At 38.9% G+C, this 15,600-nt stretch overlaps 1 protein-coding gene across 3 annotated transcripts in view; it reads right to left on the bottom strand.

The window, feature by feature from the left end:
• Window positions 1-15,600, bottom strand: part of INO80 (INO80 complex ATPase subunit) — a 139,150-nt gene that overhangs the window by 82,592 nt on the left and 40,958 nt on the right. For all 3 annotated transcript variants that reach the window (XM_082735541.1, XM_082735540.1, XM_082735539.1), the window contains exons 8-14: window positions 10,463-10,516; window positions 9,473-9,676; window positions 7,308-7,503; window positions 6,100-6,167; window positions 4,595-4,804; window positions 4,035-4,115; window positions 3,124-3,219 (exon numbers count right to left, since the gene is read on the bottom strand). In XM_082735541.1, coding sequence (XP_082591667.1) covers window positions 3,124-3,219; window positions 4,035-4,115; window positions 4,595-4,804; window positions 6,100-6,167; window positions 7,308-7,503; window positions 9,473-9,676; window positions 10,463-10,516 — 909 coding nt within the window. The remainder of the gene's footprint in view (window positions 1-3,123; window positions 3,220-4,034; window positions 4,116-4,594; window positions 4,805-6,099; window positions 6,168-7,307; window positions 7,504-9,472; window positions 9,677-10,462; window positions 10,517-15,600) is intronic.

The following is a 15,600-nucleotide window of genomic DNA, read 5'->3' as shown; positions in this document are numbered from 1 at the left end:
AATGCACTGCCATCTAATGGTCAGTGCAGTTATTACTGAAAACATAACTTGCTTTTGTTTTTTTTGTTTTTTAAAGACTTTATTTATTTATTTGACAGAGAGAGAGATCATAAGCAGGCAGAGTCAGGCAGAGAGAGAGAGAGAGAAGCAGGCTCCCCGCTGAGCAAAGAGCCCGATGTGTGGCTCGATCCCAGGACACTGAGATCATGACCTGAGCAGAAGGCAGCGGCCCAATCCACTGAGCCACCCAGCACCCCCCCTTTTTAAAAGATTTTATTTATTTACTTGACAGACAGAGATCACAAGTAGGCAGAGAAGCAGGCAGAGAGAGGGGGAAGGAAGCAGGCTCCCTGCAGAGCAGAGAGCCCGACGTGGGGCTCCATCCCAGGACCCTGGGATCATGACCTGAGCCAAACACAGAGGCTTTAACCCACTGAGCCACCCAGGCGCCCCCACAACTTGTTTGCTGGAAAATTTTAAGACTTAATTTTTCAACTTCCTGATTGTTTAACATGTGCTGGAAAAGAAAATGAATGAATGAATGAAATGAAATGAATAAATGCAGAAAAAATATGACAGCTCCATATACCAAATGGCAAACTCTAGAGAAAATACTCAACAAATTGCCTTAGAATCTCATCTTAAAAATTTAAAAATAAGTCAGCAAAGTTAAAAGCTATATACCTAATGTGCCTTGTAAAGAGTTTTTAAATCTACAATTAAGTCACAAAGATGGGGCCATAGCCACAAAGGTATCCCTAAGTGGAATATCTCAGATGTGTCCTTAATCCTTAAAAAACATAAGCGAGAAAACATCTGACTCCCCACCTCCACCCTATCCTGTGCCCTTTAAACTGCATGGAACCTATGTATTAAGGAGACCCCAAATCAGGGAGACCCTAATAGTAACTCTCGATAAAGAATCTCCAGGGGCGCCTGGGTGGCTCAGTGGGTTAAGCTGCTGCCTTCGGCTCAGATCATGATCTCAGGGTCCTGGTATGGAGTCCCGCATCGGGCTCTCTGCTCAGCAGGGAGCCTGCTTCCCTCTCTTTCTCTCTGCCTGCCTCTCCATCTACTTGTGATTTCTCTCTGTCATATAAATAAATAAAATCTTTAAAAAAAAAAAGAATCTCCATAAAATCTTCCTCTCTGTGCAGTTTCATCATCATTACTTTGGGGACAGAACTCATATTTTAACTGATTTTACTTGCAAGCAACATAATAAATCATACCCATTCTTTCTTATATCTCAATAACTTTCCACAATTAAACCCTGTTTAATAAATCTTTTCCACATCTTACCCAATTTAGTACAACATACTTCCCTTCTGACCTCAATCTCACTTCTTTTTCTCTGAATTAGTTAAAATCAACTTTATTATCTACATTAGACATTATAATCTCGACTAGGACTAAAGATCTGACTTTAGAATATCAAGAAAATGAATTATTTATGAAAATATGGGGGGGGGGCAAAGCCGTAATTTACAGGATATGTGCCCTGATGATAAGATTTGCCAAAATATCTTTTAAAATAATAAGGTGGATACTTTCTACTATGGCAGTTTGACCAAGAGTATCAATCCATGGGGCTAATGCAGCAAATCACTCAAACTGGACTTTGGTTTTCTCACTTATGAAACAAAAGGATGTAATATGCATATTATTGTTACTGTCAGTAACGATTTTTTTTTTTTAAAAGATTTTATTTATTTTTTTGACAGACAGAAATCGCAAGTAGGCAGACAGGCAGAGAGAGAGGGGGGAGCAGACTCCCGGTTAAAGCAGAGAGCCCGATGCAGGGCTCGATCCCAGGATCCTGAGATCATGACCTGAGCCAAAGGCAAAGGCTTAACCCACTGAGCCACCCAGGTGCCCCAGTAACTTTTTTTTTTAAAGATTTTATTTTTTTACTTTTTATTTTTATTTTTTTAAAATTTTTTTAAAAAGATTTTATTTATTTATTTGACAGACAGAGATCACAAGTAGGCAGAGAGGCAGGCAGGGGGGGGGGAGGGAAGCAGGCTTCCTGCGGAGCAGAGCCCGATGGGGGGCTTGATCCCAGGACCCTGAGATCATGACCTGAGCCGAAGGCAGCAGCCCAAACCACTGAGCCACCCAGGCGCCCCTTTTTAAAAAATTTTATGTATTTATTTGAGAGCGAGAGAGAACACAAACAGTGGCAGCAGCAGAGGGAGATTAAAAAGGATCCCCATTAAGTGGGGAGCCTGATGCGGGGCTCAATCCCAGACCTCAGGATCATGATCTGAGGTGAAGGCAGACACTTAGCCAACTGAGCCAGCGAGGCACCTCAGTAACTTTTTCTTTCTAAAGGTATTATTTATTTTATTATTACTTTTTTTAAATAAAGATTTATTTATTGATTTATTTATTTATTTGACAGACAGAGAGCACAAGCAGGCAGAGAGGCAGGCAGAGAGAGAGGAGGAAGCAGGCTCCCTGCTGAGCAGAGAGCCCGATGCGGGGCTTGATCCCAGGACTCTGTATCATGACCTGAGCCGAAGGCAGAGGCTTTAACCCGCTGAGCCACCCAGGCGCCCCAGTATTATTTTTTTTATTTTATTTTTAAATATTTTATTTATTTATTTGACAGAGAGAGACCACAAGTAGGCAGAGAGGCAGGCAGAGAGAGAGGAGGAAGCAGGCTCCACGCAGAGCAGAGAGCCCGATGTGGGGCTCTATCACAGGGACCCTGAGATCATGACCTGAGCCGAAGGTAGAGGCTTTAACCCACTGAGCCACCCAGGCACCCCAGTATTATTTATTTTAGAGAGAGAGCACGCACATGCACGAGAGAGACAGAGAGATTGTAAGTGTGTGGAGGAGAGGGGTAAAGGGAGAGGGAGAATCTTAAGCACACTTGTCGCTTAGCATGAAGCCCAGGACCCTAAGATTATGACCTGAGCTGAAATCAAGAGCTGGACACCTAACTAACTGACCCACCCCACTAATCAGAAAGTTTTAAAGAGAATGTATCTAAAGTATTTTAGAAAAAGTGCAAGAAATTAAAAACTCTTAGAGCAATTAAATAACACAGCAAAAAAAAAAGTCAGAAAGTTTATTTTAGAGAGAGATAGAAATTTTTGTTGGATTGATTTTTACCTTAAATTTAGGAACAAATCTAGTAAACTCCTGGTGCCAATTGTTAAGTGTAGAAGCAGGTGAAATTATTAAGAAAGGTCCCCAGATATTCTCTCTCTGAAAGACAAAAATTGGGTCAGCTAACTGCAGGAAAACTGGAGATATTTAGTTCAAAATTATAATCAGTGACAAGAGCAGTTTAAGAATGATACACTGTAACAAGAGAAATGGTGCCTAGTTCCCACATCTGCATTCTCAGCAATAATATCCTATGTTAATAACAACACAGGCAAGGAATTGGCTCAGAAAAACTTTGAGAAAAAGTACCAAGCATTACTCCCACCCCAACCACTTATAGGTCCTAATTTCTATCATTCACAATGCACTTATCATACCCTGACTTGTTTGTATTGCTTCCCTTATATGAGACACTCCTACCAATTTTACTATTACTGGAACTTTGCTTTTTTCAAAATGCTTCTACATACATTTTTTCATTTAATTCTCAGAGAATTCCTATAAAGTAGGTATTATCCCCACTCTGCAGAAGTAGAAACTAAACCTCAGAGAATTAAAGTGAAGTCAGAGCAAAACAGACCAGATAAAGTGCCCAAGTTTATACTGTTTATAGTCAATACGAGTTCAAATGTGAACCTGGGTCTTCTGGTCCAAATAACTACAATGTCTATGTCACTATATGAATGGCTCCGGGCAGGGGACGGAGGGCAATATGTCAAACCATACATTCTCAGTAACTATTTTAGTCTTGAAAACCAAAATGCTTCACCACACTGTGTCACCCTGAGATGACTTTGAAGGCAAGGAATTAGGTCCTACTGTCCTCAGATGCTACAAAGTGTGGCACAGTGCTTGATAATGGCTGATTCTCACCCCAAAATCTAGAGTGGGGAAGACAGACTGCATCTACCCACCTCAGCTAGATGGGCTAGGAGGGCAATACTCTGCACTGTTTTACCAAGGCCCATTTCATCTGCAAGAATGCCATTAATGCCCTGGGGGGGAAAAAAAAACAGTCAATAATCTCTCATATTCCATCACACAGAATTCAACCTACTGTCCCAAAGAACTAATCAAATTATCAGACTTAACTTAGACAAAGGTGACTAAAAATACCATTTCAGCACTATTACCCACAGCTGTAATGATTCCTTTTGCCAACTCCACAGCTACAACTAAGAATCATGGTATCTGAGGTGAAGATGCCAAATCCAGTTATTCTGCTAATTTAATCCAGGCCAAAAAACAATCAGGTTTACCAAGACCTAAGACAAACATGATACAAATATCCTCCCAATAAAATTTCAGGTTAAAAATTTAAAGACATCTTTCTGACTCTTGTCAGAGGATAAAACTTTTCAAAGGGAAGAAATTTAAAACTTTGTCTTGTGCTCATCTCACAATACACAGAACCAATGACTTTAGGAAAACATGTGACGAAAGAGAGTGGGTATGTCATAGTTCTAAAATTCACCTGTTCGTAGAGATTTGCCAACCAATTCATGCCTTTCAGCTGATAGCCTTTTAATTTGCCATTAAAAATTGTAGGCTGTGGAATATCTTCCCCAGCCCGGATAGATGGGTTTGCCAGGCTGTAACTCTCCCCAAACCCAGTGCCAGACTTGTTTGCTGCCCGAAGGGCAGCTGCTCGACTTTCTTTCGCATCTTCATCAAATGACCTTGTCTAGAAAGTAAGAGCACATTTGAAGAAACATATGAGGGAAAAAATGAAATTCAAATAAAGTTCATAATGATAATACATCTACTTTGTGATAACTGGAACAAAAGTTCTGATATTATTTAATATATTATATATAAAGCACAATATGCGAGGGGCACCTAGATTATTAATTCTTTTTAAAAATTCTTTTAATATTTATTTATTTACTTATTTGAGAGAGAGAAAGAGAGAGAGCATGTGCACACGTGCGCTTATGAGAGGGGAGAAGGTCAGAGGGAGAAGCAGACTCCCTGAGGAGCTGGGAGCCTGATGCGGGATTTGATCCAGGATTATGACCTCAGCTGAAGGCAGTGGCTTTACCAACTGAGCCACCTAGGTGCCCTCTTTTTTAATTCTTAGATAATTCTATAAAAAGTGAAGTAGTTGCCTTCAGCTCAGGTCATGATCTTGGGGTCCTGGGATAGAACCCTACCCTGGGCTCCCTGCTCAGCAGGGAGTCGGCTCCTCTCTCTTCCCCTCTCCCGGCCATGTTCTCTCTCTCTCTCTCAAAACAACAACAAAACAAAGAAAACCCCACAATATATTAAATATTACTAATATTTTTACTAATTTACTAATATAAATTACTTTAACAATCACATAAGAATATGCTTTGGATGAGCAGACATATTACATGACCATAAACCATATTACAGGACTACTTGCTCCATCAAGGCATGTGTTAAAATTTGTTTAGCTGGGTGTGGTGTAAAGAAAGTCAAGTTTATCCTGATTTGGAAGCTGTTACATGGGGATCCTATGCAGTATATTATTTACTTTCTTTACTTAAATTTAATCTAACTGCAGTTTCCTTCTGATTTCATGAAATATCACTACTTCAAGAATTAGCCACTTATTACTAAGGTGAAATAAAGTCCTAACTTAGCAGTATTCTTATATCGATGATATAGCTCTCTTAATAAGCACCAATGTCATTTATACCACTAAATAACCATGATGTGCTTCACACTACATTACCCATGATTACTCAAGATGACAAAAAAAATAGGTAACTGTCCAAGCTTCAGTCAACACACTCCTAAGGCTTAGAAAAGTGAATGCTCATTCTCCACCCTTCCTCAATTATTCCTACTGCTCTAAATAGAGACACAGCCTCTACCCAACACACTCACATATATACACAACTGCCAATGCTTTTTATTGAAACTATGAGTAAGTCTAAAGGAAGACCACTCAAGTGAAAGATTGTAGGTTATTTCTGGAGCCCCTTACAGTTTCTTTTCATTTTTAAGACTTACCCGAGCTTGATGAATATGATAAGCATTTTCAGCATTCTTCAGGGCCTGGGCTTTGAAATGGTTACTATCTGAAAAGGAAAACTTAGAGATTATCATACGTCATTACTGATCTCCTTCAAAGATGCAACTCATACCAACACTGTCAATCCCTAACTCCCCCAATTTACTCATCCCTAAGAGTGAGAGAGTAGAAAGGTTCAAATTACATGACAGAGGTAAGGACTTAGGAGTGATTATGAAGGCAGAGGGCTGACATGGTCTCCAGTTGCCAAAGCCAGCTCACAGAAACCAACAGGCGACTGAGCTCATCTCCCAATCCTGAGTTTCTTGCACAAAACAAAGAAAAGCAAAACAACAGGGACTCAAAATTGTGACAGATTTTTGCTGGGTGAAACTATTCCCAAAGAAGAAATCCAGATATGTATGAACCCCAAGGTCCTTGCAAGCACACTTATTCTTTTTATTCTGAGCTCAATGTCATCTTGATCACTATTCTCTATGAAATTCCCCTCAAATTTCACCCCGATCCACCCTTCCACTTCTTGTGGTCACCAAAAGACCACAACTGAGGGGTGACTGATGGCTCAGTCGGTTAAGCATCTGTCTTTGGCTCAGATCATGATCTCAGGGTCCTGGGATTGAGGCCCACACTGGGTTCCCTACTCGTAGGAAGCCTGCTTTTCCCTCTCCTCCCCACTTGTGCTTTCTCTCGTTCTCTCTCTCAATAAATAAAATCTTAAAAATACCACAACTGCACAGTCTTTTTCTTATGCTGGACTTGCATCACTAAGAATCTTATTATGTGACAGATAGTTTGCTCTGCTGAGACATGTTCACTGAATTCTTCTGGTAAAATACCCTCCATTCTACTAACAAATCAAAACATATAAAATATTCCCAAACTTATAAGATCATATAAACATACACTTTCCTTTTCAAATTCTTTAATAGAAGTTATTTTGTATGTTTGTTTTATTCATACTTTCCCTACTCCATGCAAAAAATTCTCCTTTACTAATCATTACCTACCAATCAATATAAAACGTACAAGAACTAATCAGGTGTATAACCTTAGGTATAAAAAATGGAGGGTACCCACTTCCTCTACTTCTTTTTATTCTGAGCTCAATGTCATCTTGATCACTATTCTCTATGAAATTCCCCTCAAATTTCACCCCGATCCACTCACCAAACGCTTCAGGACTCACCATAATCCTCCTGTGTGATATTAACTACCACCCCTCCACCAATGTCAATTTGTCTTTGGGTAGAACTGTCTTCCAGTTTCCTTAGGATTTCTTCCTGAATTCCATCATGACCCATGTCTCGTTTGCGACTCATGAAATGGGCATACAATTCTGTCTGGGTGATTAGGAAGTTCAGTTTTCGCTGTTGCCTCTTGGCCTAAAGGAGAACAAAGTTTTTCACTAAAAGACTAAAATCATCAATCATATACAAAGGTGATCAACAGAATTCACCAAATCTATATATAGTTTACATATAATTCTTTTACAAATTCTTCTACCTTAGAAAGGTAGTTAACTGCTAGTGCACAATTTTATTATAATCCAAGTCAGTGGTACTAAAAGCAAAGAACAACCTTTAGTTATATCTAACAATAACATGGGTTTTGCTCTTATTTACAATCTGAAGTCTTTTCTTCATTAGGCTTCTGTCTAAAATGCTTATTTCTTTACTGTATTACTTTCCTAGAGTGGCACTGAGACACCAACTAAACTCAACCAATGCATTTTTACTCCACAACCTGGATGTAGATACATGTGTTTAGTTTCAATATCTTAAAAAATGTAAACATGTGAAAAAATCTTCATCACTCAAAATCAAAATAAGTGACTAGAAGGTATGAATTTTTCGGGAAGTCAATTCAGGAGAAGCCAATCAAAGGAAGAAAACGCTCTGAAAACAGAATAAATTTATCTGTGATAATATGAATATAGATCAAACAGACACACACACACAGAGTCACTGCTTTACATTAACTATTTTTATAAAATTCATATGAGGTACAGCGGACTTATCTTTGATCCATTACCTTCCCCAAAATGAAAAACAAAAACACAACAAGGAAAGTTAATCAAGAAAGGAGACCAGTCCTAAAGTATGCTACATAAAACTATGCTCTCTCTTTAAGATTTTACAGTACTTGAGCCAGATTCAAACGAGTAGGAAATCTGAAAGACAGTTTAACAGAAAACGGAGTTATTTTCATAATGGATACAGGTGTTTATGTTTAGTGTGTTAGCAAAGCTAACATTCTATCAAGGAAACCTCTCTAAATTAAAACAAGCATTATCTCCTTTAACCTTAAAAAAATCAACTAATATGCGTTCAAATGAACACAGTGAACTAAAAGAAAAACAAAGTTTCAACACGCTGGAGAAAGACATGAAGGAAACTCATCCATTAACTATCAACAAAACTGAGAGAATGTCTCACAAACCTAGACTAGAAGTCTGGCTGCTTGTAAAACTTCAGGATCTGTGACCAACTCTCAAATGCCTCTAAATTCAGTAAGTATTCCGGATAGCATCAAATGTTTCCTAACACACTAATATGTTTGTCTTGCATGCGAAGATAAATGTTACCCAGGGGAAATAAGTAAACTGGGCAAAATCCATATTGGTTCTCAAAGGCATGATAAAGGACAGAAGATGAAGAGCTCAGCAATGGCCACACCTCTGCTCTGACAGGAGTACTACCCATACCTGAAAGAAAACATTAACCAATCCCCTGATTCTCTTCCTCTAGACCTCAACTTTCCTTCCACACATCCCAACTGGTTTGCTCATGGCAACACAATTTTTGTTTTCCTACTCTCTCCTCTTGCCTCCCTGAACGATCTAACCACCTACATCAACTGACATCAAGCTTAGAGGAGTACTGGCTGAAAGTTAAACCAGTGAAACAGGTGGGGGGATGGGTTTCAAAACTAGACTAGTTGTCTATTGTTCCTATCTGACCCTAAATTTGGCAGCCAGCCCTGCTCTTCCAACAAGGAAGAAAACTGCAGACAGTACCTGGAACCAAGCCAAGATAAGCTATAAGAGTTTTTTTTCTTTCGTTTGTCCCTTTTTTTCCTTTTTTTTGGGCCTCCAGAAATATATAGAGGAATAAGGCTACAAAGAACAGAAAAACTTGGCATAGAAAAAAGAGAGGTGAAGGCCAGAAAGAGGGACTTACTGAAGGATAAAAACAGAATTGGCTTATCAAACTAAAGTTACTATCCTCAAAATTATTCTTAAAATGTTTTTTCAATGATCTCATTGATTAACTTTTAATTTATGTGGTACATAACAACCTCTCATTATGGCTGCAGCAATCAGGGTTTCAAAATTTTATACTACTGTCATACCTCCCGCATTTCCTCATCCAACTTCCGCTGCTCCAGGGCCTCCTTCTCTGCACGCTTGCGGTGTTCCTTCTCCACCTTCTCATACTTCTTCCAGTACAGAAGCATCTCCTTGGTGAGGCGGCGGGCACGAGGCAAGGTCTCTTTACAGTTCTTCTGGGCCTGCAAGGCAGCTCGACGTACCTCCTTCATACACTGGTGGGCAAGCTGCAGATGACAACAACATTCTCACAAAAGAGAAGACCCAAAACTAGGGCCAGCTCTCCCTGAGCTCTAATTCCTCAGTCTTGTCAGTGCACACAATCTTCCAATGGCCACATCTCTTTCTCTCCCAGAATGATTAATATCCCCATATGGTACTGTGACCCAAACCCTGGGGTAATACATGGTATGAGAAATCTATACACACAGTGCCTTAGAAGATGGGGAAAAAAAACAATGATCTGAGATGTGCTGGGAAATTACAAAGTATTACCACACATATTAAGAGTAATAGTTATTAATGCCTATTATATGTTAGGCTCCACTCTAAGCCTAACATATATTAAACTAATTTATTCTTCACAAAAACTCTATAAAGTTGGTAGTAACGATATACTCATTTTACAGGTAAGTAAACCAGTGATGAGTGATCAGCACAGGAAACAGAATAACATTACCTCATCTGATCTCACAGCTTTCAAAGGAGTTGTGCTACTTCCTTCTAAAGGAAGGTACTGATATTAACATCATCATTTCTTAAAGAGACTGAGCACAGGAAGCTTCCATGATCTCCCTAAGGAATCAGAGCAGGCTATGGTCTCATCCAAAACAATTTAAATACCAGAAATGTGAGGAAGAGCAATTGTATTTTTAAAATAAATTGAGAACATTTAGAAATTCTCTTAGGTACTCCCAGATTCATTATCAATAATAGGTCACAAGATACAAGAGCAGCAAACATAAATATGATCCAGCATAACATAAAATGGGAAACACAAAACTATAATTTACCTTTCGGCTATTGGTGAGAAACAGGTTACGAGCTGAAGCTTTCTGCTTGTTGGCCTAAAATATTTAAAGACAATTATTTCATTTAGGAGTCCTTTTGAAATAAGATTATGTAGACTGACACTGTCTTTTATTCAACTCCTCAAGGGTTAAAAAAAAAATAAAGTCATCCTAATGCAGCAACTGAGAACCACACACAAAACTACTAAAACAGTATTAAGAATACTGCCTGGGGCTGCCTTAAATAGAGTCTTCTGCATCCTCTGGAAAGAATTTAAGTTATACTTAAGGCTTGAAGTGGACTAGGAAATATAACAACATACCCAACATACACCATCCTGACTAAAACACACTGCTTTCCAGAACCAACCTGCAAAGAAGCTGAGACAGTAGCCACTCACACACAGAAACTGCTAGGGGAGAGGTAAACTAGCTTCCCAGTTTGTGATTCTATCCTCCAACCAAGACAAACCTACTGCTACCATTAATTTCTCCCAACACTTAAGCTTCATCTTCTCAAAAAAAAAAATTCCAAGGCAGACCTAACACAAGATGACTGAGAAGCCAACAAGCCAGTCACCAACTGCTTATTTTGTCTTCCAATTTATTTAAAACAAAAACCTCAATAAAGAAACCTGATTTCCTAAGATGATCCACTTGACATGGGAGAAGACACAGCATAGGCACAGCTGGGTGACTCTCTGTTAAAGCACTCTGCCCCTAATTCTGAACAAACAGTGGGTTTGAAGTTACAGACAGCCCAAATGCCATTTCTATAAAATTCCCACTTCAGACTGTCTGCTTAGGAGAATTTTTAGTCCTTTATCAAAAAGTTTCTTTTTTTTAAAGATTTTATTTATCAGAAAGAGAGAGGGGGAGAGAGCAAGCACAGGCAGACAGAATGGCAGACAGAGGCAGAGGGAGAAGCAGGCTCCCTGCTGAGCAAGGAGCCCGATGTGGGACTCGATCCCAGGATGCTGGGATCATGACCTGAGCTGAAGGCAGCTGCTTAACCAACTGAGCCACCCAGGCGTCCCTCAAAAACTTTCTTTTACTAATGCTTAAGCAGCTACTGCCATGTTCAAGACAAAAATCTCAAATATTTCTGTTGAATTCCTGATCAAAAATGCGTCATTTTAAAAAATATGTTTTTATTTATTTTTTAAAGTAATCTCTATACCCAATGTGAGGCTTAAACTCACGATCCTGAGATTGAGAGTCATGTGCTCTATGCACTGAGGCAGCCAGGAGACCCAGAAAAGCAGAATTTTGAAGCCTCGTCATCAGATAAAAGAGGGTTTTCCCATAACTCCTCCCATCAAGAATGTTCCTGTCTAAAGTTTCTCTCCAAAAATACTTACTAACTGGTTTGGGAAGAAAGGCAGTCATTGTACAGTAGGGAAGCACCAACACTCCAAGGGATCAAAGCTAGTATCATACTGGAAACGATGTGTCATGTGCCTCCTAGTGCAGCATACCCAGGACACACCACTCCATTGGTAATCCTGCCCGAAACGCATAACGCAAATCTAATAATGAGGAATCTTATGAACCCAAATCCCAAACACTATACATAGTAACAGGGGTATGCTATTCAAAAATTAAAATGTCATGAAAGAACACTGTGTCAGATTTAAAAGAGATTAAAGAGGTATGACAAATAAATGAAACACAGAGTCCTGGATTGGATCCTGGACTGAATCAAGAAAAAAAAGTCCTATAAAGGACATTACAGAGACAACTGATGAGATATCTGAATATGGTCTGTGGACCCGATAACAATTTCTGTAACTGCACTGTTGTTCTGTATGAGAGAATGTCCTTTTTCTTAAGAAATACATATTGAACTATTACAAAGAAGTTCAGTACAAAGTGTCAAACTGACCCTCAAAATGGGGGAGAAAAAAAAGTATGCATTAATATAACAGAAATTTGAAAAACCAAAGGAGGGGCACCTAGGTGGCTCAGTGGGTTAAAGCCTCTGCCTTTCAGCTCAGGTCATGATCTCAGGGTCCTAGGATCGAGCCCTGTGTTGGGCTCTCTGCTCAGCAGGGAGCCTGCTTCCCCCTCTCTCTGCCTGCCTCTCTGCCTACTTATGATCTCAATCTCTCTGACAAATAAATAAAATCTTAAAAAAAAAAAAAAAGGAAACAAAGCAAACAATTGCTAAATATGAGTGAAAGTTACATGGCAGTTCCTTGCATTATTCTTGCCATATCATCTTAAAACTTTGTTTTGGGGGCGCCTGGGTGGCTCAGTGGGTTAAAGCCTCTGCCTTTGGCTCAGGTCTTGATCCCAGGGTCCTGGGATCGAGCCCTGGGTTGGGCTCTCTGCTCCGCAGGGAGCCTGCTTCCTCCCCCCTCTCTCTCTCTGCCTGCCTCTCTGCCTACTTGTAATTTCTCTCTGTCAAATAAATAAAATCTTTAAAAAAAAATTATAAAAAACAAACAAACAAAAAAACCTTTGTTTTGAACTAATTTCAGACTTAAAGTTGCAAAAAATAAGTTTCCTTACATCCCTCCTGCTGCTTTCCCTAGTTTTAGCATCTTATGTAACTAGAAAACAATTACTAAGAAAGGAAAATAAAACTAGTAAAATATTAATTAAATTACACGTCTTATCTGAATGTCAACAATTTTTCCACTAAAATCCTCTTCCTGTTTCAGCATCCTGTAACAGGATTCCATGTATTTAGTTTCTTTTCTTCTTAGTCTCTTCCTGTATGTTACATTTCTTCAATCTTTCTCTTACCTCCTCAATACTTTTGAAAGGCCCCCATCAGTTACTCTATAGAATGTGCCAAAATTTGTGGTTTTCTCATATTTTCTCATGATTGGAATAATATTATGCATTCTGGCAAGAATACCACCGAAATGATGTGTTCTCATGCATCACATCCAATTCACAAGGTCAAAATTTATATTACTAGTGACTACTTAGATCATTTGGGCAAGGTAGATTCTGCCAATTTTCACCACAATAGCTACTATCTTTCTTTTTGTGCTTATATGTATGCTGAGTAGATGCTTTTGGTCTGTGCAAATTGTGTCTCCTTTAACCTTCATCCTCTAATTTCAGTCTTCATCAATGGATCCAGTCTGCAACAATTATCACTGTGGTATTTGTGTAATGAGGGTTCTCTACTTCCTTCCTTCTGTGTTCATTAACTGGAATTCTACTGCAAGGAAAAGCTATTCCTTCTACCTTACTTATTTGATTATTTATTTAAAAGAATATGGACTCAAAGGTATTTCTTTTAATCTGTATGTTAAAATTCAGTATTTTCTTTTTCTTTTTTTAAGTAAACTCCATGCCCAGTATGGAGCCCAATCCAGGACTTGAACTCAAAACTCCAGATTGAGACCTTATCTGAAATCAAGAGTGGATGCTTAACCAACTAAGCCACCCAGGCACCCCAGTATTATTATTAACAAATTTGGTGTTCAGTTATTCTAACTTTGACCATGAGGAGCTCCTTTAGGTAGCTCTTGTGTTCTTTTGACAATCCCCCACACTCATCTTTCTTCAAGCACTTCCTTACTTTCTGACACTCCAAGAAGTTTAAGGCTCATCTTACATTTTCCCTGCGAAGTTCTGGAATAAACTACTTCTCCAAGGAGCTCTGGTTCCTTTTTATTAGAGAATAAAGGTATTTGGAAATCAAGACCTGGGCACAAGATACCTTCATTATTACCAGGATGTCACTGTTTCTAGGCACTCCCAGCAAAGACAGAAAATAAATACATATGCATACTAACCTATGCATACACAGACAACTACATTTCTGTACACATCTATCTGTATACATATCAAAACCTATGAATTTCAAAGGCTTCACATTAGCATTTCCAACAGTATGACAAACTGGCTGTCAACTACGACATATTTGTTCAATTCTAGTATGCATTTAAAGTAATTCCAAAATTACTCATCCACTGCTCTCCTAAGAAACACTTACTATATCAATTGTAGTATTCATGTAGAGTTCTTTTGGTCTTCAGCCTTACATATCCAACCAAAATACTGACTTCCTCAGTAACTTCTATGAGCCCTTTTCTTTGTCCCTGCAACTTGATTCTATTATTCATTTCTAAGGCAGATAAGCATTTGTTTCTGTCTTTATTATACTTTGCCCACATAGCCCTTCAATCTCATTCTTCACCCACATCCTGGTTGGTTTTAACGGTTTTACCATAGGGGCATGCAAGGGACATACGAAACATCACTAGAATCCTGAAAGTCCTACATATAAAAACATGTATTTGAAGACACCCCCTCATCCCTGCTAACCTGTCCATTCCCCTCTTTCTTTCTACATTTTCCCCACCTGCTCCCTATAAGAAATCAACACTTTGGTTTCTGGTTTCTCCTTCTTGAATTTCTTTTGCATGAATGAGGATTTGTGTATTTTTTTAATTTTTATTTTGCTTACATGAAAGGTAAATACTATAGATACCTGTTTTTGTTTGCTTTTCTCACTTAACAGCACATCTTAGAAATTACTCCATATCATCTCAGAAACATCGTCCTCATTATTTCTTTTTTAACTATAATAACCCACTATGTAGATCTATCACTTTTGTGCCTTTTTTCTTTCATGGAGCATGTTTCTGAAATGCATCCATGTCATGTTGATCTTGTACCTGTCTCGTATGGGAATCATTGCAAATCACTGTAACACGGGACCTTATGTCTGGCTTATTTCTCTAAGTTCTTTGCAGAGATGAAGAACCAAGAGCATTACCAGTGAAGCTTGTGGAAAGAAGTTAAGGATCCATAATGGGACAAAGGGAGTAGATGTTAGGATCTTGGCAGCAGCCAAAATGGACTATTTTGTGGCCAACGGAATGGTCTGGGAGAGCCTTGAAATTGAAGCATAGCTGAGTTGGAAGGAATGTATCCTATGACCTGTATGAAGCAGGGGAAGCAGGGTAGGCACCATCAAGGGATGCTGGAGGGGCATCCATGTTTCTTGGAAGAGCTGGTCTTATCTTCTATCCCAGCTAATTGCTACTGTTTTATTTTCTTAAGTTTTGCTCTATGGTTCTTGAACCAATCCTACAGTCCTGTGGGATGTATCTCCAGTTTTGAGGCCATTTCTTTCCCTTTTTTTTTTTTTAAGATTTTATTTATTTATTTGA

The sequence above is a fragment of the Mustela nivalis genome (genome assembly GCF_964662115.1).
Source record: "Mustela nivalis genome assembly, chromosome: 6".
Lineage (NCBI taxonomy): Eukaryota > Metazoa > Chordata > Mammalia > Carnivora > Mustelidae > Mustela > Mustela nivalis.
The sequence above is the reverse complement of the archived record's forward strand: the minus strand, read 5'-3'. Positions and strand labels throughout refer to the sequence as shown.